Source organism: Mobula birostris, chromosome 2 (assembly GCF_030028105.1).
Source record: "Mobula birostris isolate sMobBir1 chromosome 2, sMobBir1.hap1, whole genome shotgun sequence".
Taxonomy (NCBI): Eukaryota; Metazoa; Chordata; class Chondrichthyes; order Myliobatiformes; family Myliobatidae; genus Mobula; species Mobula birostris.
This window is the reverse complement of record NC_092371.1, coordinates 226,707,185-226,730,593: the sequence shown is the minus strand read 5'-3', so window position 1 is coordinate 226,730,593 and position 23,409 is coordinate 226,707,185. Positions and strand designations below refer to the sequence as shown.

At 37.7% G+C, this 23,409-nt stretch overlaps 1 protein-coding gene across 5 annotated transcripts in view; it reads left to right on the top strand.

Annotated features, from left to right (window-relative positions):
- LOC140194113 (nuclear receptor coactivator 7-like) overlaps positions 1–21,307 on the top strand; it is a 121,582-nt gene extending 100,275 nt beyond the window's left edge. For 3 of the 5 annotated variants that reach the window (XM_072251565.1, XM_072251566.1, XM_072251568.1), the window contains 6 exons: positions 526–673; positions 15,854–15,979; positions 16,062–16,214; positions 16,329–16,424; positions 18,658–18,731; positions 19,664–21,306. In XM_072251565.1, the coding sequence (XP_072107666.1) occupies positions 526–673; positions 15,854–15,979; positions 16,062–16,214; positions 16,329–16,424; positions 18,658–18,731; positions 19,664–19,799 (733 nt within the window). In that variant the 3' untranslated portion in view covers positions 19,800–21,306. Of the gene's footprint in view, positions 1–525; positions 674–3,349; positions 3,579–14,332; positions 14,446–15,853; positions 15,980–16,061; positions 16,215–16,328; positions 16,425–18,657; positions 18,732–19,663 lie in introns of those variants that run through there. The other 2 variants (XM_072251569.1, XM_072251567.1) reach the window with 2 other exon arrangements.
- Positions 21,308–23,409: the final 2,102 nt, after the last annotated feature.

Here is a 23,409-nt window from a genome sequence, read left to right as displayed (position 1 = left end):
GAAACTGAAGTATTGAAATAAGAATGCAACTGGTACCTAATTTAAGACGTGCTGTCAATACATTAAACAGAATTGAGCATGCATGGTCCAGGCAACCTGTAATTACAGTTCACACTAACGATGAGCTGCACTATGAAATTAAAATACTGGTAGTTTTGTTAACTTTTACCTTTAATATTCACATTGCATGATAGATAACTATTCATGCTGAAATGAGGTGTTTCTATTTCTGTGAAAATTACTTAGAATTTTATTTCCAGTGCTAAACATTACATTCTAAGTGAGGCTCTGACTGCTTCACAGGATAGATCTAAATGTGCATGTGGGTGTAGCCAGTGTTGCAATTCATTTGTGTCAAAACATTACTAATTTTATTGTTTTCAGCTTCTTAAGGGTTATTTTCTGTTTTATTGTTAAAATATAACTAAAGAGCATTTAAAATCAATAGTATACATTTTTATTGTAACCTTCGTTAAAAGTTTCTTCTTCATTCCACCCCTCCTCCTGTTTTATTCTGCTATTTAGGGTAGATCATCTGTATGCATTCTTTGTTCAGTGGTCACCTGAAGTTTATGGGAAAGATGCTAAAGACCAAGGATTTGTGGTGGTGGAAAAGGATGAATTGGAAGTGATAGACAATTTCTTCAGTGACCCAGTTCCTAAAAGCTGGGAGGTAAGTTATGTTAGTTACTTTTAACACTCGTGCATCCAAGTATTGGAAGTTTTATTTGTTAATGTATAATAAATACATTTAGAAATATGAGCAAATCTTGAGGACTTAAGATTATATCCTGGTTATCCAGGTTTGAATTAATTTGATATTGTAGAACAAACGAGTACTAGAAATGGGAGCAGGAGTTGTAAGTCTGAGCCTTCGAGCTCGTTCAACCATTTATTAAGGTCAAGACTGATCTTGTAGTTCACATCCCCATATCTCTTGATTTCCTTGATGCTCAGAAATCTATTTAATATCTGTTTTGAATAAACATAACATCTTTGCTTTCAAATGCTCTTGAGATGAAGAACTCCAAAGGCTCACCACCCTCTGAGTGAAGAAATTTCTCATAATTTCAATTTTCAATGGTTTAGTATTCATTCTGAAACTGACCACTGGTGTTTGATTCCCAGGTCAGAGGAAAATATCCCTCCTGCATCTAGCCTGTTCAAATCTTGAGTGATTCTGTTTGTTCTGCTGAGATCTCCCCTTGTTCTCAGATAGCCTGAGAATACAATCCCAGTTTACTCAATCTCTCCTCAAATGGCAAATATGCCATCCATGGAACCAAAGATTTGCTCTGTTCCCTTTGTGGCATTTATATCCTTTCGTAAGTAAGGAAACCAAAATTCCAAGTGTGGTCCCATTTATAGACTGTACAATTGCATTAAAATTCCCATATTCCTGTACTTAATTCTCTCGAAATAAAGGCTAAGCTATCACTTTCCTTGTGGTTTACCTACTTGTTGACCTTTAATGGGTGCAAATCATACTTCGAAGTTACTGATAGCAGCCTCTAGCCTTTCATTCACATTTCTGTGTGGTTAAGATGCCGATTACAGAAAACAGAGAAGAGATGGAACTTCCCTTAAACTGCAATTAAGCACTTTTAGAGGTAAATGAGCAATCTCATAAGATGAAGCAGGGTGGAATAGTCTAAATTAGCAGTTAATATTACAACAAAGTATATGTGCTTGATAGGAAAAGAAAAGAGTTTGTTGAGTGTTAAGTCGAGCTGGGGGGTGGGGGGCATCCAAAAAGAGAGAACATTTTTAAAGCAAACCTAAGCCTGTTCTCATGTTATTCATATTAGGCTTCTGCACTGACTTGTGCCATTCCAAATGGTTATATTTAGCAAGTTCAGATCTGCTGAGTCTCTGTCCTTTAATGGATGTAATTTCTAGTTCTGTGTAACTCTCTGGAGCAAATTGTTGAAATTTCCCATTTAATAGTCATTGCCATTTTAATTGAATAAAGTATTTATTCACAGAATTTTGTTTTAAAAAGTAGTTACAATAAATGATATTCAGATGTTAGAATCTTCAGTTAGTGGCAATTGAAGTTTTTTTAAAAAACTAATGTTTGAAATTTAGGTGAGAGAGAAATTGTATATAATGAATGATATAAGATGCTCGAAGGAAATGAAGAAGAGGGAGAATGGTTTTATATGATACATACATACACCTTTCTATAGGAGTATTAAGGAGTATTCTGGAGATGTTTGAATAAAGTAGATATTAATTCAAACAAGAACCAGACTTCAGTTCTTCGTATAAATGTACTTAAGTTCAGGAAGCTTTCAGTTAGCCTTCAGTTTGAGCCAACATTATATATGTAAGAACCAATCATTAGGACAATGGGATTGTGTGAATTGAGTGCAAGTTGGCTGACCAGGCAGATGTCACAACTTAGCATATCAAACATGGTCATAGTTCAAAAGTTAAAAGTAAATTTTATTATCGAAGTACCTATATGTCACCATAAAACCATGAGATTCATTTTCCTGTGGGCATACTCAGAACATCTACAGAATGGTAACTTTAACAGGATCAATGAAAGATCAACCAGAGCACAGAAGACAACAGACTGTCCAAATGCAAATATAAATAAATAGCAATAAATAATGAGAACTTGAGATAATGAGATAGAGTCCTTAATGTGAAATCATTGGCTGTGGGAAACATCTCAATGATGGGGCAAGTGAGTGCAGTTGTTCCCTTTTATTCAATAGCCTGCTGGTTGAGGGGTAGTACTTGACTTTGAACCTGGTGGTGCGAGTCATGAGACTCTTCTACCTTTTACCTAATGGTAGCCTGGGTAGTGGGGATCTTTGATGATGGATGCTGCTTTCCTATGACAGCATTTCATGTGGATGTGCTCAACATTTTAGATGTCATGCTGAATCTCCGCAGACTCCTAACGAAGCAGAGGCACTGCTGCGCTGTCGTCACAATTGCACTTATGTACAGTACTAGGTCCAGGTCAGCTCCTCTGAAATAGTGACACCCAAGAATTTAAAATTGCGAACTCTTTCTACCACTTATCCTCCGATGAGGACCTCTGGTTTCCCTCTCCTTAAGTCTACAATCAGTCTTGCTGACATGGAATGAGAGGTTGTTGTTATGACACCACTCAGCCAAAATTTCAATCTCCCTCCTGTATGCTGATTCATCACCACCTTTGATTTGGCCCACGACAGTGATGTCATCAGCAAACAGATATAGGCAATCAATAGCTTTTGAGTACTTACCATATTTCTGTACTCAGTCAGCTCCGGCAACATTAATTTTGGGTGTCTGGCTGTCTGTCGTCAAAAAGTTTTAGAATATTCATGTTAATTCATTTCTCCTAAAGGCATGTGGATCTTCAGAGGTGTCTTAACAGTTATGATGTGCTTCCACTACATATCTCAAAGGAACCATTTGTCAACCCAAACTACTGAAGTAAATAATGCATTTGTGACTATTGAAAATGTATTGAATTGCTTACTGTCACCTTTGATCTTAAGGGTATACCTTTGGGTTTGTGAGTCTTTACCGACAGTGTCTCCAGAATAATGTCTACTTGTGCGAAATAAAGACTTCTATATCAACAGCTTCTGTGTCTGTCCTGTGACTTCACTCACCGTCACAACAATACTGACTGCTGTTCAAATGTGCACTAGAAAATAGCTACAGGAATAGGCCAGCAGACCTTTTATATTTGGTTGATCCATGCTGGCTTCAGATCCTCTTCTTCTGTTCCAGTTCCCCATTGTCCTCAGTATCTTTCAACTATATATCTATCTCAACCTTAAATATACAGTGAAATAGTTCTTTTAAAATTGCAATTAAAATTGAACAGTTTTATTTGCAAATGCAAAAAATACGGATTAAAATTTTTAGAATTTTTTAAATAATTTTGCTTAATAAATAAATTTAGAGTTTCAAGTTTCTGGATGAGCAAGGTGAATGAGCCTTCTGGGCTGGACAGGACAAGTCATGGTTTGCCTGTGTGAGTGTTTCATATACCCTCTAGCCCAAAGCATATTTGTTCTTAGTGGCAGAAAGTATGACCGATAGTATTTTTCAAACCAGTGAGATTTGTGGATTGTGAAAAGTGATAAATTATTGAGAGGGTGTTTGCTATCATATTGGATATGGAAAGAAATCAAAGTGAAAAAGAAAACAAAGTTAAGGAAAGAAAAAAACTTAATATTTCTAACTGTTCACATTCAATGCTAGAAAGATGGATGATTGACTGTCAACAATTAGCGTATACTGTACTCAGAACTCTTTTTATTAAACTAGTATGACATTTAATATGCAGATGCATGCCTTCATGAAAGACCCAGTGGAGTTAAAAGCAAAATACTTTTTCAGTTCATGGAGTACCTTTTGCACCAAGTTGCTAGCCACATTGGACTTGGCATGTATTTACGGCAAATTCCATGACACTAACTTTACTTAACATTAATGATAGTTTGTAGTTGTATAGTTGTACACCATTGTTGACTACCTAAATAATGCATTGTGTTTCACATAAATTTTTGTTTCTGGCATTAAGTTCTGAATTTGTAATACTCCATAATAATATGCATATGAATGTAAAATACTTGTTATAAAGCTTGGACTATGGTTGTTAGTGTTACATAGATATAGCAATTTACTCACTGTACCTGTTTACTCACCGAGCTTCAGAAATAGCAGGGAGAATAATCTAGTTTGATAGTTTGCATAAAAGTTAGCCAGAGGTCTAGTGGAAATCCTAGCTGTTCTCCAAATTGTGCCACAGAGTGTAACAGGCATGAATAATAAATTATCAACAAAGTCCAAAGTAAATTTATTATCAAAGTACACATATGTTACCATATGCAGCCCTGAGATTGATTTTCTTGGGGGCATACTCAATAAATTCATAATAGAATAATAACTATTAGAATCAATGAAAGACAGCACCGACTTCCGTATTCAACCAGTGTGCAAGAGACAACAAACAGTGCAAATACAAAGGAAAGAAATAGTGATACTATTTAAATAAGCAATAATTATCGATATCATGAGATGAAGAATCCTTAAAAAGTGTGCCCATGGGTTATGGGAACATTTTCAATGATGGGGCAGTTGCAGTGAAGTTATTCCCTTTGGTTCCAGAGCCTGATGGTTGAGGGGCAATAACTGTTCCTGAACCTGGTGGTGTGAGCCCTGAGGCTCCTGTACCACCTACCAGTTGGCAGCAGCAGCGCGAAGAGAGCATCACCTGGGTGATGGTGGGGCAGGGTCCCTGACGATGGATACTACTTTCCTTTGACAATGCTCCATGTAGATGTGCTCAGTGGTGGAGAGGGTTTTACCCATGATGGACTGGGTTGTATCCTCCACTTTTTGTAAGATTTTCCATTCAAGGGCATTGGTGTTCCCCTACCAAGCTGTGATGCAGTCCATCAATATACTTTCCACCTCACTTCTATAGAAGTCTGTCACTGTTTTGCATGTCATGCCAAATCTTCACAAACTCCTAAGGAAGTAGAGCTGCAGCAGTGCTTTCTTCCTAATTGCACTTACATACTGGGCCCAGGACAGGTCCTCTGAAATGATAACACTGAGGAATTTAAAGTTGCTGACCCTCTCCACGTTTGATTCTCTGATGAGGACTGGCTGATGGACCTCTGATTTTCTTCTCCTGAAATCAATAATCAGCTCCTTGGTCTTGTTGGCATTGAGTAAGAGGTTGTTACTGTAGCACCACGCAGACAGATTTTCAATCTCCCTTCTGTATGCTGATTCGTCATGTATATAATGGTATATTAGTTACCACAAAAGACATTGCCTGATGGTTAGGGTTCTAAACCTTAACAAAGAAGTTGTGGGGAAAAGTTACAAACTGGTGGTATTAATTAGGGAATTTTACAAAATGGGTTAATGGTGAATCGGAGGTGAATAATATTTGAGTCTTATGAATTACAAATATTCATTCCTCTCTGATAAAAAAAATAGATTAGGTAAAGCAGTTCAACCTGTTGCTTTTGAAGGAAGTGAGACATAATAATAAATCAAAAGAAGAGGCTTATAAAATTGCCAGAAAGTGAGGTGTCTGAGATCAGTCCTTTGGCTGTGGGAACTTAATATAATGTCTTAATTTGAAGAAGACACAAATTTGAGGCAAGTACATGTTGTGAGGCGGATACAAAGAGAGAGCGTGAGTTGGTAAATGCATAACCATTGTAGTTTAATGCTGATGAATGAGCTTATCCACTTTGGTTCTAAAAACAGACAAATTATTATTTGAAATATGCTAGACTGCAAAATGGGAAGATGCGCTAACACCTGGGTCTCTCTGTGCATCAGTCACTGAAAGCAAGTGTTCAGGAAACATCTGGGAAGGCAGATGGTATGTTGGCCATCGTTTTGATTGTAAGACCAACAATTATTCAATATAATTTTATAGAGCCTAGCTGGGCTGCTGTTTGAAGTATCTGTGTGTAGTTTTCAAAGGTACATTTAATGTCAGAGAAAACAGAGGAGTACCCCAAAGAATGAATGACAGTTAAATGTTAGAATCCCAAAGGTCCCCCAGCTCCTCCCTCCCACACATAAGCAGCAGCAAAGTGACCACTCCCCGCCCCCACCAGCAAAAAAAAAAGCATTGGCACTCCCCACCAAGCACTGAAGCATGCAGCAAAGCATCAATAAAGACACAGACTTGCAGTACCCCAAAGACTACTCGTTCACCTGCTAAATCAACATACCACTGGCTCTCTCTCTCTCCCTCCTCAGAGAAAAAGAGATGTCCCCATTTCACAGTTAGAGGGGAGACATAACAAACAACTTGCTGATTTGTGATATTAAAAGTCTGTTGCATCGCTTTTTCCGAGCTCTGTGCCCAAAGAACTCGGGTCTCTGGGTACATAGCCAGCAGCCAGCTTGCTGCTTTTGATCTTCCGTCTCCCACTACACAACGATTTCCTGCGGAGACACCAACCTCTAATCGGCCCGCCTCCAGAGCTGTGAAATCCCGGAACCCTGAAGGCATGCTAGTCTTCTAGGCTGCGTGTTGGTCTCCTTATAGAGGAAGATGTACTTACTGTGGAGGATACTACAACAAGGCTCTAGCTGGTTGATTCCTGGGTTGGTAAGAATGAAGTACAAAGAGACCTTGCATCAGTTAGGGCTTTTTTGTAGCATATAAGTGTTAGAGGGAATCTAATTCTAACAGGACAGTCTAAATAAAGGGAATATGTTCTCAGTGGAAGAGGTTAGAATTGTGGTTACAGCTTCAGGATAAAGGAAGATCAGGAGAAATTTCTCCATCCAAAGGGTGGTGCACCTGTGGAATTCTCTACCACAGGAAGCAAAGTTTGAAGTATATTCAAGAAAAAGGTAGATACATTTTTAATGCATTAGTGGAGAAGATAGGAAAAATGGATGATCTACCGTGATAGTAATAAGTTATGAATTAGGCGAGAAGAGGCAAATGGCCAACTAGTTCCACGTTTGATATTATAGAATTTCCTCAGGTATCTTAGTTTATGTAATAAAGCCCCAAATTCAACATTGAATTCAAGACTACCTGGCTTAAAAATGAGGATGCTATAATGGCAGTCCTGAAGAAGGGTTTCAGCCCAGAATGTCAACTGCTTATTCCCCTCTACAAGTGCTGTCCGACTTGCTGAGTCCCTTCAGCATTTCGTGTGTGTTACTCTGTATTGTTATGGCATATGTAAGAGTTTATGATTACAATTAAATGGGAAGGGGGGATGATTTTGATTCCAGTGAAAACAGACCAAAAACATGAAGCTAAGAAGTATAATTAAAGAGCTAAAGAGCTTCAGTAATCACTTTTGCCTTGTAAATCTTTTGATCGGAAAAGAATTGCCGTAAACAATTACACTTCTGGCCTGGTTTTTGTTCGCCTGATGCTATTTCTGGAGTTCCCCTGGTTCTTCCCCCAACTAAGTACCCGGTATTGATAAACCACAGAAGAAACTGAGTCCTTTAGGTTCTCTTCATGCATAATTATATCTACATCAACAAAATTCACCTGTTTTGGTTACACTGGGCATTTTTTAAACAAAAAAATTAGTTTTGAATATTGTACTTTGGGCCTGTTCATTTTGCTTTGACCAATTCAAGACACAAGTATGTCCTTGTATTTTTTGTGCTCTCTCTAGGAAGGGAGATTAAGTCAATAATTACTTTTGCAGTTTCGTGTAAATTTAAACTATCTGTCTAAATGTAATGCATTATCACAATCTGTTTATCTGATGAAAATAAGTGTTTCAGGTCATGAAATAAAGGGCACATACACGAAATGCTGTGGGAGCTCAGCAGGTCAGGCAGCATTCTTGGAAATGGAAAACGTACTTGACATTTCGGGCTAAGGCCCTTGTTTGATCTAAAAAGCCAGTTTCCATTGGAAATTTCTTCATTCGTTTCCATGCCACTGATGTTTTGGTTATTAGACGCATACTGATAAAAGGTTTTTCTAAATATCACTAGGTTGTTTGAGTTGGAGAAAATTAATCAAGCTTCTTCAATTTTCTTCCCTAGATTAATCTGATTTAACTTCAGTCCACCTCCTTTTTGAAGTGTAGTCACTCATGCAATGTAGGAAATGCAATAGCTACTTTTCCTTTGAACTATAAAGCAGCAGTTACTAAATAAAATAATCTCAGTGATGTTGCTTGGAGAAGAAATAATTGGTCTAAAAATGCATGGGATCTTGTTTGTCCTGAAGTATTTTGAGCTATTTATGAGGCCATTCAGCATGAAAACAGGCTCAGTTAAATCCACATTCTTCATCAAGCATCCATTTACAGTACTGTGCAAGTCTTAAAGAGATAGATATATTTTGATATAGATGGATTAGATATACAGTATAGATAGCTAGGGTACTGTAATTGGTAGGAGCAAAGGATGTTGGAAATGGCAAGGATAGAGTGTCACAGGAGGGGCGTGGGTCAGGTGGCAGAGAAGGGGTGCCCGGAGCAGGGGTCTAGCACGGGTGCAGACACACCCAGCCCTGAGATACCAGGCAAGGCCATTTGATTCCAAACAATTGGCTTAATTGATCATTACAGACTGTCTCTCTAGTGCTTCTTTTTCTGGAGAAACACTGCTTCTCAGAGGTTATTCAAGCCTCTAATTGTTTCCAGATATCAGGGTAAACGTGGGATCATATCCTGAAGGCATAAGTTGCTACTGGCTTGCCTTAGAGCATCCAAACCTCCCAAATCCGGCAGAATCTGATCAAGCACCTTCCTTGCACTTGAATGTTTAATCTTGGTTGATTAGTTTGTGATAGTCATGATGGACATGATTTTAATTTAAGATGGCCATGCATGTATGGATGTTTAGGATCCTGTTTCAGTTTTGGAAGAACAGGAAGGAATGGTCCAAGTGTATCAACTGACATTCATTCTAGAGTCACCCCACTTAAAACTGCATAATATTTTTGATCATGGATGCAGGATATTTTTCAGCAGATAGCATTGTTGATACACTCCTGGGACATGAATATGAGCCTGGCCTTTAGTGGTGTCAGTAAGGAGCTTGCACATTCACCCTGTGTGTGCATGTGGTTTGTTTTGGCTGCTCTGGTTTCTATCAATAATCCAAGGTCATGCCGGTAGCTAAGTTAGTTGATCAGGAACTCAATAAATGTAGCTACAATCTATGCAAAATTATCAAAGCAGCGAAAAGATAATGCAGGGACAAGATCCAGACGCAACTCTCCACCAACAACACATGTAGCTTATAGAAAAGTCTGCACACCATTCACAGATTCAAAGCTAAGTTCAGTGGTGCTGCCCCTCTCACAGATGAGCTAAATCTTTTTTACACTTGGTTCAATGTTGTCAACACTGGGTCCCCGAGGAGAGCTGCCGAAGCAACCTCTACCTGGCCACGTGTTTCCAGTGAGTGGACATTTGCAAGGCTGTGGGGCCGGACGGCATCTCAGGGTGTGCGTGGCACAACTGGCAGGTGTGCTTACAGACATTTCTAATCTCCCCCTCTCCCAGTGCAGAGTTCCCTCTTGCTTCAAAACATCCACCATTGTTCCTGTACCTAAAAAGACCAAGATAACATGCCTGAATGACTGGTGTCCTGTCGCACTCACCTCAATAAGCAAATGCTTGGAGAGGCTGGTGAAGGGCTACATCTACAGCATGCTACCACCCATACTGGACCCCCTACAATTCGCCTACCGACGCAACCAATTGACATGACACGAGCCACAGCTCAACACACCATCCTTGCACATCTGGAGAAGAGGGATGCTTACGTGAGAATGCTGTTCTTGGTCTACAGTTCAGTATTCAACACCATAATTCCCTCCAGGCTTGACGAGAAGCTCAGAGACCTCAGTCTTCACCCTGCCTTGTGCAGCTGGATCCTGGACTTCCTGTCAGATCGCCAGTAGATGGTAAGAGTAGGTTCCTTCACCTATTCCCCTCTAACCCTCAACACAGGAGCCCCTCAGGGCTGTGTACTAAGCCCCCTCCTGTACTCTCGGTATATCCATGACTGTGTTGCCACCCACAGGTCCAATCTGGTAATTAAATTTTCAGATTATACTGCATTGGTTGTCCTTATCTCAAATAACAACGAGGCAGCCTACAGAGAAGAAGTTATCACCCTGATACAGTGGTGTCAAGAAAACAACTTCTCCCTCAATGACACAAAAACAAAGGAGCTGATTGTGGACTACAGGAGGAATGGAGACAGGATAACCTCTACTGACGTCAATAGATCTGGGGTTTTGAGAGTAAACGGCTTTAAGTTCCTCAGCATACATATCAGCAAGGATCTCATGTGGTCTGCACATACCAGCTATGTGGTGAAAAAAGCACAACAGCACCTCTTTGACCTCAGACGGTTGAAGAAGTTTGGCATGAGTCCCCAAATCCTAAGGACTTCTACAGGGGCACAATTGAGTGTAAATTGTTAACTGTCCTGTTGTACGTATTATTTATTACAAAGTACTATAAATTGCACATTGCATATTTAGACAGATGTAACATAAAAGATTTTTATTCCTCATGTATGTGAAGGATGAAAGAAATCAATTCAATTCAATTCATTCTGGTGTAGCTGCGAAGCAGGAGAATTTGGAAGGGGAGATTGTGCTTTTGGGAAGTAATTGGAAATGGGATTGATGAGATTGTTTGAAGGACTAGCATAGACTCGATGGGATGAATAGCCTCTTGTAAGAAAAATGAAATTATACACTAACAGGGAAATTTAATTGCTTCTCCCAGTGGCCTTACGGATTTTTATGTTCTCTGTAGAGTTAATTAGGGAGCTACGGAGGATTCATTACAAAAGCAAATGTATTGAAACTTGGATGTGGTAATCAAATTTCTGATGCTGGAGTTTCAATCAATAGCAAGCAAAGTTTTATGTCATGAAGATAATTTTGTCATTTATCCGGCTATCTATTTTACTGACCTGTCCTGATTTCATTGACTTTTAAATAAAAAAAACTTTGGGGGTTTTGCTGCCTGTAATATGCCGCATGATTCAGTGTTTGAAATGGTGAGAAGAAATTGGTTGTGCTCCAGTTCTGTTCTGACTCACTATTAGGAATTTACCATCTGGAAAATGAAACTTAAGATTTTTGTGATAATATTTTTAAAGCAATGAGTGCTGGTGATTCAATAACATATCATTCAAGCTGAGAAGATATGACAAGAATATTTGTGTTTTTCAATGTTGTTCTTTATAGGTCCAAACTGAACACACCCAGCTTTCTCTCCTTCTCAACACTAACTTGTTTTTTTTTCTGTTTCTCAGTTTTGGGACAGGGTCTTAGATCTGAAATGTTTTGTGTTTTTCTTTCCAAAGATGCTGCCTAACTTGCTGAAGTACTGAGGCCACTTTCTGTTTCTATTTCAAATTTCCAGTATCTGCAATTTCTTTATATAATTTATTGAGTCAAATTATTTAGCACTGATAAGAATTGATTACTAGCACTAGCATCAGATCTAACACACACAGTCTCTTCAAAGTAGTCCTTTCACTGACTAAAGGAAGTTACTAATAGGGTGTTTTTTTTACACCAGCTTTGATATGTAGCAAATTTTTCGGTCTTTAGATTATAAAACACCCCCAGTTGCCATATTTACTACTATGACCTCCTTTAAGATACTACTAAAAATCTTTTATTGCACTCATGTATTTTGGTCTTGATTGAGTACTCTTCCTGGTTTTAATTTGGAATGAGTATTTGGTTCCTTTTAAGGTAGTCCAGTAAGTTCAAGAATGATTTGATTCTACTAGATTTGTGGGTGCTGATATTGCTGATGAGGCTAATGTGGGTATTACAGACACTCCTACAGATGAGACAAAAGGCACCTGTTAGGGTGGATCTGTACTTTGGGAGGTGGTACCTTCTTGTCAACTACACAGTATCTCTAAGTGTGTCCAATGTATAGGCTCTGTTTTCAATATCTTCCAGCTGCTCCTTCTCCATTATGAGAGGTTATGGGCTGGAGATTCCCAGAATGCACTTTGGTTTTTGCTTTTTTTTAAAAGGCAGCCTTGAATATTTTCCTCAGTCTGTCTTGAATCTTTTCCATCTCTTCCTATGATGGTAGGGAATATTGTCAATTTATTCTATACACATTCCAGTTCTTAGAATATATAAGAGGGCAGAGATCACTGTTCTGTGCCAGGTCTCAGATCTAGATCTTCAAACATTCTTGCTTTCTGGTGCTTTAAAAGTGATGGTGAATTCTGTCGTCACTGAGAGGTGGCTTTGGGGATAAGGGCACCAGTGGTTTTTTTCTGTATCTCACTATGAACCTTCATTGTCAGAGCAGCTTTGCACAGAGGTGGCAGGTGGATAACAGGACCCATTTCTTTTTGAATACAAGGCCAGTCCTTGAGTGTGCTTTGATAAACGTGTCAGTGATGTCTTGGTGCCCCAACACACACATCATCTGCTTATTTTAGCTTAGCTACCGTGGTTGGGGTGGCCTTATTTGGTGTTGAGTTGCTGTAGGTTGAACAGCTTGTCATTAGCGCTTAAAGATCAGCTGTACTTGTGCCAGAGCTTGGAAGAGTGACACGTTGCAGTGATAAAGCATAAAAAAGTGACAGGCGGTATGTAGCGTTGTTTGGCTTCATGCAAGCTAGCTTGGAAGGACCATGACTTGAAATTTCATTATAGATGCATTTTTTTCTGAACAGTTGAACTTGAGAGGCTGTTTGACAGTCCATCCTAACTGATGGAGTTAAAAGACATCAGTGAATTCGAAAATAATACTGGAGGGTTCTACTTTCTGCATTTCTCTTGATATGTACAGACCGGATCTAATGTGCATCAGTTGGATGGACTTCACAGTGTAAGTTTTAATTTTGTGGCCTCACTTGCATCAATGCTAACTTTGGAAGGATTGAGAAGGCAATGCAAGTAGGACACCAAAAAGGGCATAATCGTGAAAAATCTTTGTGAATGAACAAAAGTAGGTGAACAAAATACTTTTTTTGGGCTGTACATTCCTTTACTTCTCCCCCATCCCCACTTGCATAACAAACAGTCTGTAAAAGAATGGAGTAAGAAAGCATTTCCTCTTGAATGGTGCCTAGTGAGAGAAGTCATTTTTCACCAACTGATTTTTAAGTGCAGGCTTTCCAAGTTAAAATGGCATGCACATACTGGCAATATCGTCCAAGTGTGATATTGGCAGTTAAGTACTCTGCCACTCTCTTAAAATGTTTTTTTATGTGACTGAATTTAGGCCAGCTAGCAGTGAGTTTCTCCTACCCCTTCATCTTGACTTTATCCTGCACCACTTTCACTCAGTAAAAGTGAAGACTGCATGTTCACCTTCAGGTTGCACAATGCCTACAAAGAAACCAATCAAAGCAAAATATCTCCCTCTGATTACCTGGCTGCTTCATCTGCCATTAATCAGATCAGAATTTCAATAAAGAACTCTTCATTTTGTTAAAATAAATAGCTGTATTTTTGTCTGGTATTAGGGTGCTTTTTATTCTAAACCTGAGCTGAGTAGAATTGAATCTGTTGTGGCAACTTTGAAATTATTTAATTTGTAGTTACTAACTTGAAAAAAAAGAATTATTTAATTTTAAATCTTGCTTCCTCTATATGAAATCCAATAAAAGTAATAATGTTTGAACTGAGAGATCTTTTTTGATTAAAGCATGTACGCATTACTTTAAGTGGGTGGAATAGGAAGCTTGGCTACGTGCCAGTTTTGATTTCAGAAAAAAACGAAAGTTACTATGTAAAATGTAAATTAGCTCGCAATAGCCAATCAAGTACAGTTAAGCAAAGCAGCAAGCCTTTCATAAGCGATAAGGATGTAAAGTTCTTCACATGGATTTTCAAGTGCTGTGCCAGAATTTTGAGCAGACTAAGCTGGAGAAATGAGGGGTTTAAGAAAAACAGCTAATATTCAGATTTTATTCAGGGCAAAGGGAGATGATGGATCTTTTGTACAGGTCAGTTATATTTTCTGAATTGATTCAGTATAGGGCTTTTAAATACGTTTGTACCTAAAGCATTTTTATAATTTTACTGTCAATCATGTATTTTCAGTTTCTAAAGTTAAAATTTGACACACTAGTTTTCTTTTTGTCATTTATGTGAGCATTTCAATTGTCTTAGACTTGTAGATATTTACAATATTTTACACAAAAATGATATTTAGAGTATTACAAGTACTGTAAGGTTTATAAAAAAAATCATATCCACATATGCCATTTTGTTTTCTGCTAGCGAATTTTCAGGTTCTTAGAAGTAATTTTTTCTTGCTTATGTTGATGCTTTTAAGTTCATTGTAGTATGTTATGCTAATCTCATAAGTGATATTTATAATGAAGAGAACCTATAGAAATTTAAAATGCTATGATTATTATGTGCTGCTGTAAAAATATTCTACATTTTTAAATGTTAAAAATAAGATTATTGAGTTTTAGATGTATTTGTGTATTGAGGCAGTACCTTAAGTGATAAAGATTTAGAAAATAGCATGAAAATTTGGTTTTTAAACTTAGTTAATCTAATACATAAAAAATATTATTTGAATTGCCTTACCAAATTGAAATGCTGAAAGCAGGAAATCAAAAAGTTTTGAACTTTTTCTCCACCCATGTGTTCTGAATTGTCAATAGTTATAATAAAAGAATGGTATAATAAAAAAATTGGAGATAGCTGATATTTTTTGCATATAATTTGAAACCCTGCTGCAAATGTGTAATTTTTAATATTTTTTTTGGCTCAGTGTGAACTTTAGTTTTAAGGAAACAGTTGCATAAATTCAATGAGAACTAGGTGAAAAAAATGATAAATCCCCCTTGAGGGATTTTTTGTTTATGTTATTTTTTGTTATGTTGTATTTCTGCTCTTTTCTGAGAGCACTGATTCATTCTGGGTATTTTTGCCTCTCACCCAAGCATGAGTTTTAACAGTGTGCCACAAATTCATTGTGAGGAGGCGTTATTCCAAAGGCAAGATATATCTTGTAAAAGTTGAAAATATTAAATAGCAAATTGGCGATGGGAAACCAGAGTGTTGGAGAAATGGGAGGGTAGTGGTTAGTGTGATGTTTTTACAGTTCAGGACATTCCGGAGTTTGCAGTTCAATTCCGGTGCCATTCTGTAAGGAGTCTGTATGTCCTCCCCTTGGAGTGCATGAATTTTCCCTGGGCACTCTGGTTTCCTCCCACAGTCCAAAGACATAATGAATAAGTTAATAATGTAAATTGTCCCATGATTAGGTTAGAGTTAATCAAGTTTGTGGGGGGGTTGTGTGGCCTCGCTTGAAGGGTCTGCTTTGTGCTCTAACGCTGAATAAAATAAAAATGAAAACTTTGAAATGTGTTCAAGATTTTGAAATTGGTTTTCCAGATCATCACTATTGAGGAAGCAAAACGACGCCAGAGCATAGGTAGTTTTTATGAAGAAGAGATAGAAGATCTTCAGCCTGTACTTACAGACCCCAGTGAACTGCTGGAGAGTTTCCACATTGAGAAGGTAAATATATGAAACACTTTCTTGTGGTGGTAATCTTTAATAGATTGAGAAACCTGCTAATGAAATGCTTTTGTCATTATAGCTTATGCTGCATCTTCCTGCAAGAACACAGGGATACGCTTGGCGCCTTATGTACAGCACAGCTGTCCATGGAACAAGTTTAAGGACACTTTACCGTAGTTTGACTGTTATCGATTCCCCAGTTCTCTTAGTTGTCAAAGACATGGATAATCAGGTAAACAACTTGAAATAATAAGAAGAAGCAAATCGACGGTGTATAATTTGCTGGCTAAGTTTTAGTATTGGTGTGTGTAAATTTGTGACCTATCGTTTTTTTTTCTTTTTGCAGATATTTGGAGCTTTGGCATCGCACCCTTTCAGATTAAGTGACCATTGTTTTGGTACAGGAGAAACCTTTCTGTACACATTTAATCCACAATTCAAGGTATCTATTTTCATGCCTTTTTTTAAGAAAATTGGGTAGACCTGAGAAATTGCCAGAGAGTCTCAAAGAAAAATTAGTCTGGAACTTCTTCACAGCATCTCACCACTTGCAGCCTTCCTACCTTATTCTCAGTGAAGCTGGTTGTAAGCCATTTTAAAATCACACAGAAAGGCTTTAACAATGTGGGAATTGTCAAGTTATTCACTTCTGTAGAAAAACAGAAGTGTCTACTATCTTCTGTAATGATTGATTGGGAAATACTAATATACATGTGTATAAGTCTTTAGAAGAGGTGCAGCAGGCAATTAGAAAGTTAAGTGGTATGGTGGCACTTTTTGCAGGGGAATTTGAGTACCTGAATAGAGAAATTGTAAAGAGACTTGGTAAGGCCATGTACAGAATTTGTTTTTCAATGTTGATCCCCATTCCTTAACAAGAGCATACTTGTTATAGAGGGAGTGCAGGCAATATTTGCTGGACTGGTTCCTGGAATGATAGACTTGCCATGCAAGGTGAGATTAAGTAGGTTAAACCTCTGTTCTAAAGAGTTTAGAAAAATGAAAGGTAATCTTATTGAGGAAATGCTGAGAAGACTTCACAGTGTAGATGTGGGGTGCAGCCTTCCCCTGCTCAAAGAGTCTAGATTAAGGAATTTAAGTGTTAAAATAAATGCTAGGCTATGTTGGACTGAATTGAGAGGTTTTTTTTTAATCAGAGGATAAAAAACTATGAAAATTAAACATGCTATTAAATATTCAATGATTACGTATGTTTCTAGTAAAAATAAAATGAAAGAATTAGGAAATTAAATACATTTAAATTTTGAACAAAATAAATTTGTAGATTTGAATCAGAATCAGGTTTATTAACACTGGCATGTATTTGAAGCTTGTTTTGCGGCACCAGTATAGAGCTATATATAAACAATTGCTTTAAGTTACAACAAGAAGTTACAAAAAGTAGTGCAAAAGGGAGAAAAATACTGAGGTAGTGTTCATGGGTTCGCTGACCATTCAGAAATCTGATGGCGAAGGGGAAGAAGATGTTCCTAAAATGTTGAGTGTGTCTTCAGGCTTCTGTACTTCCTCCCTGATGGTAGTAATGAGAAGAAAGCATGTTCTGGGTGGTGAGCATTCTTAATGATGGATGCAAACTTGAGGCATTTTACCAGAAACTTGTACGTTTCCACTGTATCATTGCGCTCTGAAATTAATGGAGTTGCTAAATCTGCACCATGTATAACCTGGAACTGCTTCAGCTGGTAGATCTTCCAGTATAATAACTGGGAAACAGTTGAAATATTGCAGATTGTCATATGTTTCTATTCACAATTAGAATGGCATTGAATTACCTTAATCATTATAGAGCAAATGCCAACATTTTCTGTGTACAATTTCAGGCAATTTTATTTTTAGCTTGGAAATATGCATATGATTTGTGATGTAGGCTTATATGATGCTATGTTAAATTGCTGAATCAAAAGCTGTTTTGGGGCTGTTGTTGGAAAAAATATTCAAAGAAAAATATTTTAAAATACTAGATTGGCTGGTTTGATACTTGGTTTTTAATTTTAGAGGAAGATTGCAAGTTTTTTATTGGGATAGTTATAAAGCTAATGCCATAACATATCCTATGCAAGTATACTTGAAAAGCTTTTAATAGACACTACTGAAGGTCGGCTATATTGTAGATGTTCCATTGTCATGAATGTTCCAGAAGTTATTGAACAAAGAACACAAACTGTATTCTAATAAGGGTTTTATAGAGCTGCAACATTTCGCAACTCTTGAACTTAATCCCCCGACTAATGAAGGCCAACACACTATACGCTTTCTTAACAACCTTATTATCTTTGAGGGATCTATAGACATGAACCTCAAAATCCCTCTGTTTCCCCCACACTAATAAGAATCCTGCCATTCAAATTCAACTTTCCAAAATGATTCACTTCACACTTTTCCAGGTTGAACTCCATCTGCCTCTTCTCATCCCTGTTTTGCATCCTTTCAATGTCCTGTTGTAATGTATGACAACCTTCTACACTTCCCACAACTCTGCCAACCTTCATGTCATAATTACAGTATGTGTTCAAATTAAGCATGTTTCCTACATTTAGAAATTGAAAATATGTAATTGGTTTGTGAAACAGAATGAAAGTTCCATAGTAGAAAATCTGCCTGTTCTAATCTGTGAAGTAATTTGAATATAAGAATAATAGTGTTTTATTTAATAGATATTTAGGTGGAGTGGAGAAAATTCGTATTTCATTAAAGGAGATAAAGACTCTTTAGAACTCGGTGGAGGAAGGTATGTACTCACATCATAATATTGTTTAACGTTATTTCTTGCATATTACCCTGCAAATTAGTATAAAATCATTTACATTATGTACATTACATATTAAAATAAGACTATTGCAATATCCTAGTGGACAGTTGTAGAAGGAGAACAGCACATGGAGGCTACAACATGAGTCGTATTGTAGATGCAGAAATGGCCTTTCCAAGGAGGAAAAATTGGACTGATTTTTCAAAATCTTAAGGTGGTATCCTGAGATAAATTTTATCCTTATAATTATATCCATTTAACATTTTTTTTGAACTGAGCAATATTTATTTATTGTGATATGGTGCAGAACGGGCACTTCTGGCCCTTAGCCCAGCAACCTTCTGATTTTAATCTGAGCCTAATCATGGGATAATTTACATTGTCCAATTAGCTCACCAACCGGTACGTCTTTGGACTGTGGGAAGAAACTTGCACAGTCACAAGGAGAACATACAAACTCCTTACAGGCAGCGGCAGGAATTGAACCTGTGTCATCTGTACTGTAAACCGTTGTGCTAACCACTGCACTACTGTGCTGCCCACAGTGTACATTTATGAAATTTCTCATGTTCAACAATATATGCATAAGGTGGATTGGAAAATTCCTTGTGCATTATACTCTAAAGATTCTAGAGCTAGAAGATTATGCTTTTTTGAGAACTCCGTTGAACAGACTGAACTAACTCAAGGTAGTTATACTTGGTAAAGTGGAAAATATTTCCTAAGACTTAGATCTGCATTTACCTCCTCATAAGAACAATGCTTCCTAGTGCTAATGAACGATTGTTTTTAATTAAGAAACCAAAGATCAACTTTAACTGTAAATTTGAGAAGGAAACACAAACATGATGATGAATTTGTTGATGACTACTTTATATTCTAATAATCCTATAATATATTCTGTATTTCAGTGGCCATTTTGGCTTGTGGCTGGATGCAGACTTATATCACGGTCGAAGCAACCCATGCAGTACGTTTAACAATGAAACACTTTCAAAAAAAGAAGACTTCATTGTGCAAGATCTTGAAGTGTGGACTTTTGTATAAGTTAGCCTGATTCAGTAGTCCACTGGGTTCTGTTTTCCAGTCCATTGGATGTTATGATTCCACTGCTAGCTGCCTTATATTGTGTCCAGTGCTCACAATTTACTGTAAATGAGCATGTTTCTGAATGCTTAAGCTACACTTCTCAACTTGAATTACAAAGGAGATCACAGGGCACAGCTTTCCAGAGAGGCAACAACTTCTTTCCATTCTGTCAACTTGCTTGGAACTACCTACATGCTGAAGGAAACCAACTGAGTTGGCAAAGTCTTTTTAGCAGAACTGTTTTTGGTTGAAAAGGGAGAGCAAAACCATACTTTTGCTATGACAGATGTAGCTTATTCCAAATGCTGTATGCTAGTCAAAGAATGGCTGGCAATAAACGGAGTACAGCCAAAGCCAGGGTGCAAGGCAGTGCTTTTCAATTTAAGAGGATATTTAATATTTAAACATTCAGTGACAATGCATGTTGAAGACGTTTTTAAATACTCATTTGCTTTTCTGATTTTTTTAAATTGTTTTTATCACATTGCCTAAAGTCCAACTGGAATATTCAATATCCTCTAAGAACGTTTGATGGTTTTCCCAGCAGGTGGGGAAAAAATGTTGAAGAGGTAATAGTTCTGGAAGAAAAGAATTGCAGTTAAGCCAGGACCATTTAAATGCTATAGTACAGTACATTAACGTTTATTTTTAGTTACAATGGATGTTGTATCCTTTCTTTTAGGGATGGTTTAATATCGGTGCAGGCACTGAACGCCATGGTGTGAATACTTGTTTACAGTTAGCAGAAAGATTATGTAATATTCTTATTTCTGTATGCATTTTTGCATTCATTTGAACATTCCAGTGTCTTGTGGGTACCAAGGGAACCCAAATGCACATGAAGCATATTAGAGCACTTTGAAAGAAATGGTAGTTTATGGCACCAAATACAATTTAAATGTGTAAATTTCATTTTTTTTTAACATTGTTCTCCATTTTGAATTACAAGTTCATTTTGCACAAAGAAGGGTGTGAAAATGTACTTTAGTTTCTGGATTATTTTCATAAATTGTTAAGCATATTATAATACTTCAGGAAAGCTTAAAACACTTAAATATGTTAAACAGGTTTGATTTCTTTCCAGTCCTGGAGTAGATTATTGAAATATCAAAGCATAATTTTTTGATTTCTATAGGTGCCATTTCTACTTGTATCACCAAATTTGAAGAACTAAAGAATATACAAAGTTACAATTTTCTATAATGTTTTTGCATATTTGTTTTTGTGGTGCTGTTTAAAAAATATCTGAACTGAGCACTAAAAGGTTTCACCATTTTTTTTAAGTTTAGCATTTGATATGTTAAGTTAGCTTAAAAATCATATTGTATTTAATACACTATACCTGTATTGTCAGAACAATCAAAATTGTGTCTGAATTCTGTATCTGTGAATGTCATTAAGAACAAAAGACTTGCAGTAAATTGAATAAATCTGTGTACTTAAGAGCATTGTGAAATAGATGTTTGGAAGGTAAATTGGGAGGAAAGAAACTGATGATATCCAATTTCTGATAATCTTTGAACATTTTAATCAAATCCTATCTTATGAAAACCTCCTATCCTTGTCTGAAGAAGGGTCTCTGCCTGAAACATTGACAATCTATTCTTTTCCACAGATGCTGCATGAGCTGCTGAGTTCCTCCAGCATTTTGTGTGTGTTGCTTTGGATTTCCGGCATCTGCGGGTTTTTTTGTCTTTATCTTTGTCTTTATCTTTATCGTTACAAAATAGTAATGAACAGGCAGAACTGAATGAATGACGTTTCAAACTAGTGAGAGCCCCATGCTGAGCTTTTCCTGGCTGGTATTTTTCTTTCACAGCAATAGCATCACTCAAACAAATGGGTTCTCAGGACAAAATGAAACACATTTACTCAGTTGATTTCCTGAAGAAGCAATGGAGGCCTTGTTACTAAGTAGTGTGATCTGCACACTCTCCCTGATTGTATAAAGCAGCATGGAGGCACAGCAGCACAGTGCCAGCAACCCGGGCTCAATTCTGCCACTGTCTGTAAGGAATTTGTACATTTTCTTGTGAACGCCTGGGTTTCCTCTGTGTACCCTGGTTTCCTCCCACATTCCAATGAGGTACGGGCAGTAAAGGCCAGTAAGTTATGGGTATGCTATGTTGGTACTGGAAGCATGGTGACACTTTTGCAGGCTGCTCTTAACACAACCTTGGACTGTGTTGGTTGTTGTTGCAAACAATGCATTTCACTGTATGTTTTGATGTACATGGGACAAATAAATCTAATCTTTGTAGCAACACACATCAAAGTTGCTGGTGAATGCAGCAGGCCGGGCAGCATCTCTGTATACGTAATCTTTGTATATGCCTTTTAGAGATAAGGTACAAACACACTGAAGTAAAGAGGTTAAGTTATCATCTGCCAACCAGACTAAAGCAAGAAAGTGCACAAATTAGAAACATAGAAAACCTACTGCACAATACAGGCCCTTCAGCCCACAATGCTGTGCTGAACATGAACTTACTCTAGAAATGGCAAACTCTAGATATGGCAAAGTTATTTCCCGTGTAAGGCACGACCTGCCTTTGACAAAGCCATGCAGACTATTCCTAATCATGCCTCTCCAAATGTTCATAAAATCCTGCCTCTCAGGATCTTCTCCATCAAGTTACCAACCAGTGAAGTAAGACTGACTGGTCCATAACCTGGGCTATCTCTACTCCCTTCCTTGAATAAGAGAACAACATCTGCAACCCTCAATCTTCCGGAACCTCTTCCATCCCCACTGATGATGCAAAGATCATTGTCAGAGGCTCAGCAATCTCCTCCCTCACATTCCACAGTAGCCTGGGGTACATCTCATCCGGTCCCAGAGACTTATCCAACTTGATGCTTTCCAAAAGCTCCAGCATATTCTCTTTCTTAATGTCTATATGCTCAAGCTTTTCAATCAGCTTTAAGTCATCCCTACAATCGCCAAGATCCTTTTCTGTAGTGAATACTGAAGCAAAGTATTCATTAAGTACCTCTGCCATTTTCTCTGGTTTCATACACACTATTCCACTGTCACACTTTCTTGGTCCTATTCTCTTGCTCTTCACATACTTGGAGAATGCTTTGGCGTTTTTCTTAATCCTGCTGACCAAGACCTTCTCATGACCCCTTCTGGCTCTCCTAATTTCATTCTTAAACTCCTTGCTAGCCTTATAATCTTCTAGATCTCTAACATTACCTGTTTTTTTTTTTTGAACCCTTCGTAAGCTTTTCTTCTTGAATAGGTTTTCAACAGCCTTTGTACACCATGGTTCCTGTACCCTACCATCCTTTCTCTGTCTCATTGGAACATATCTATACAGAATGCCACGCAAATATGCCCTGAACATTTGCCACATTTCTGCTGTACATTTCCCTGAGAACATCTGTTTGCAATTTATGCTTCCAAGTTCCTGCCTGATGGCTTCATATTTCCCCTTACTCCAATTAAACACTGCCCTAACTTGCCTTTTGCTATCCCTCTCCAATGCTATGGTAAAGGAGATAGAATTGTGATCACTATCTCCAAAATGCCCTCCCACTAAGAGATCTGACACCTGGCCAGGTT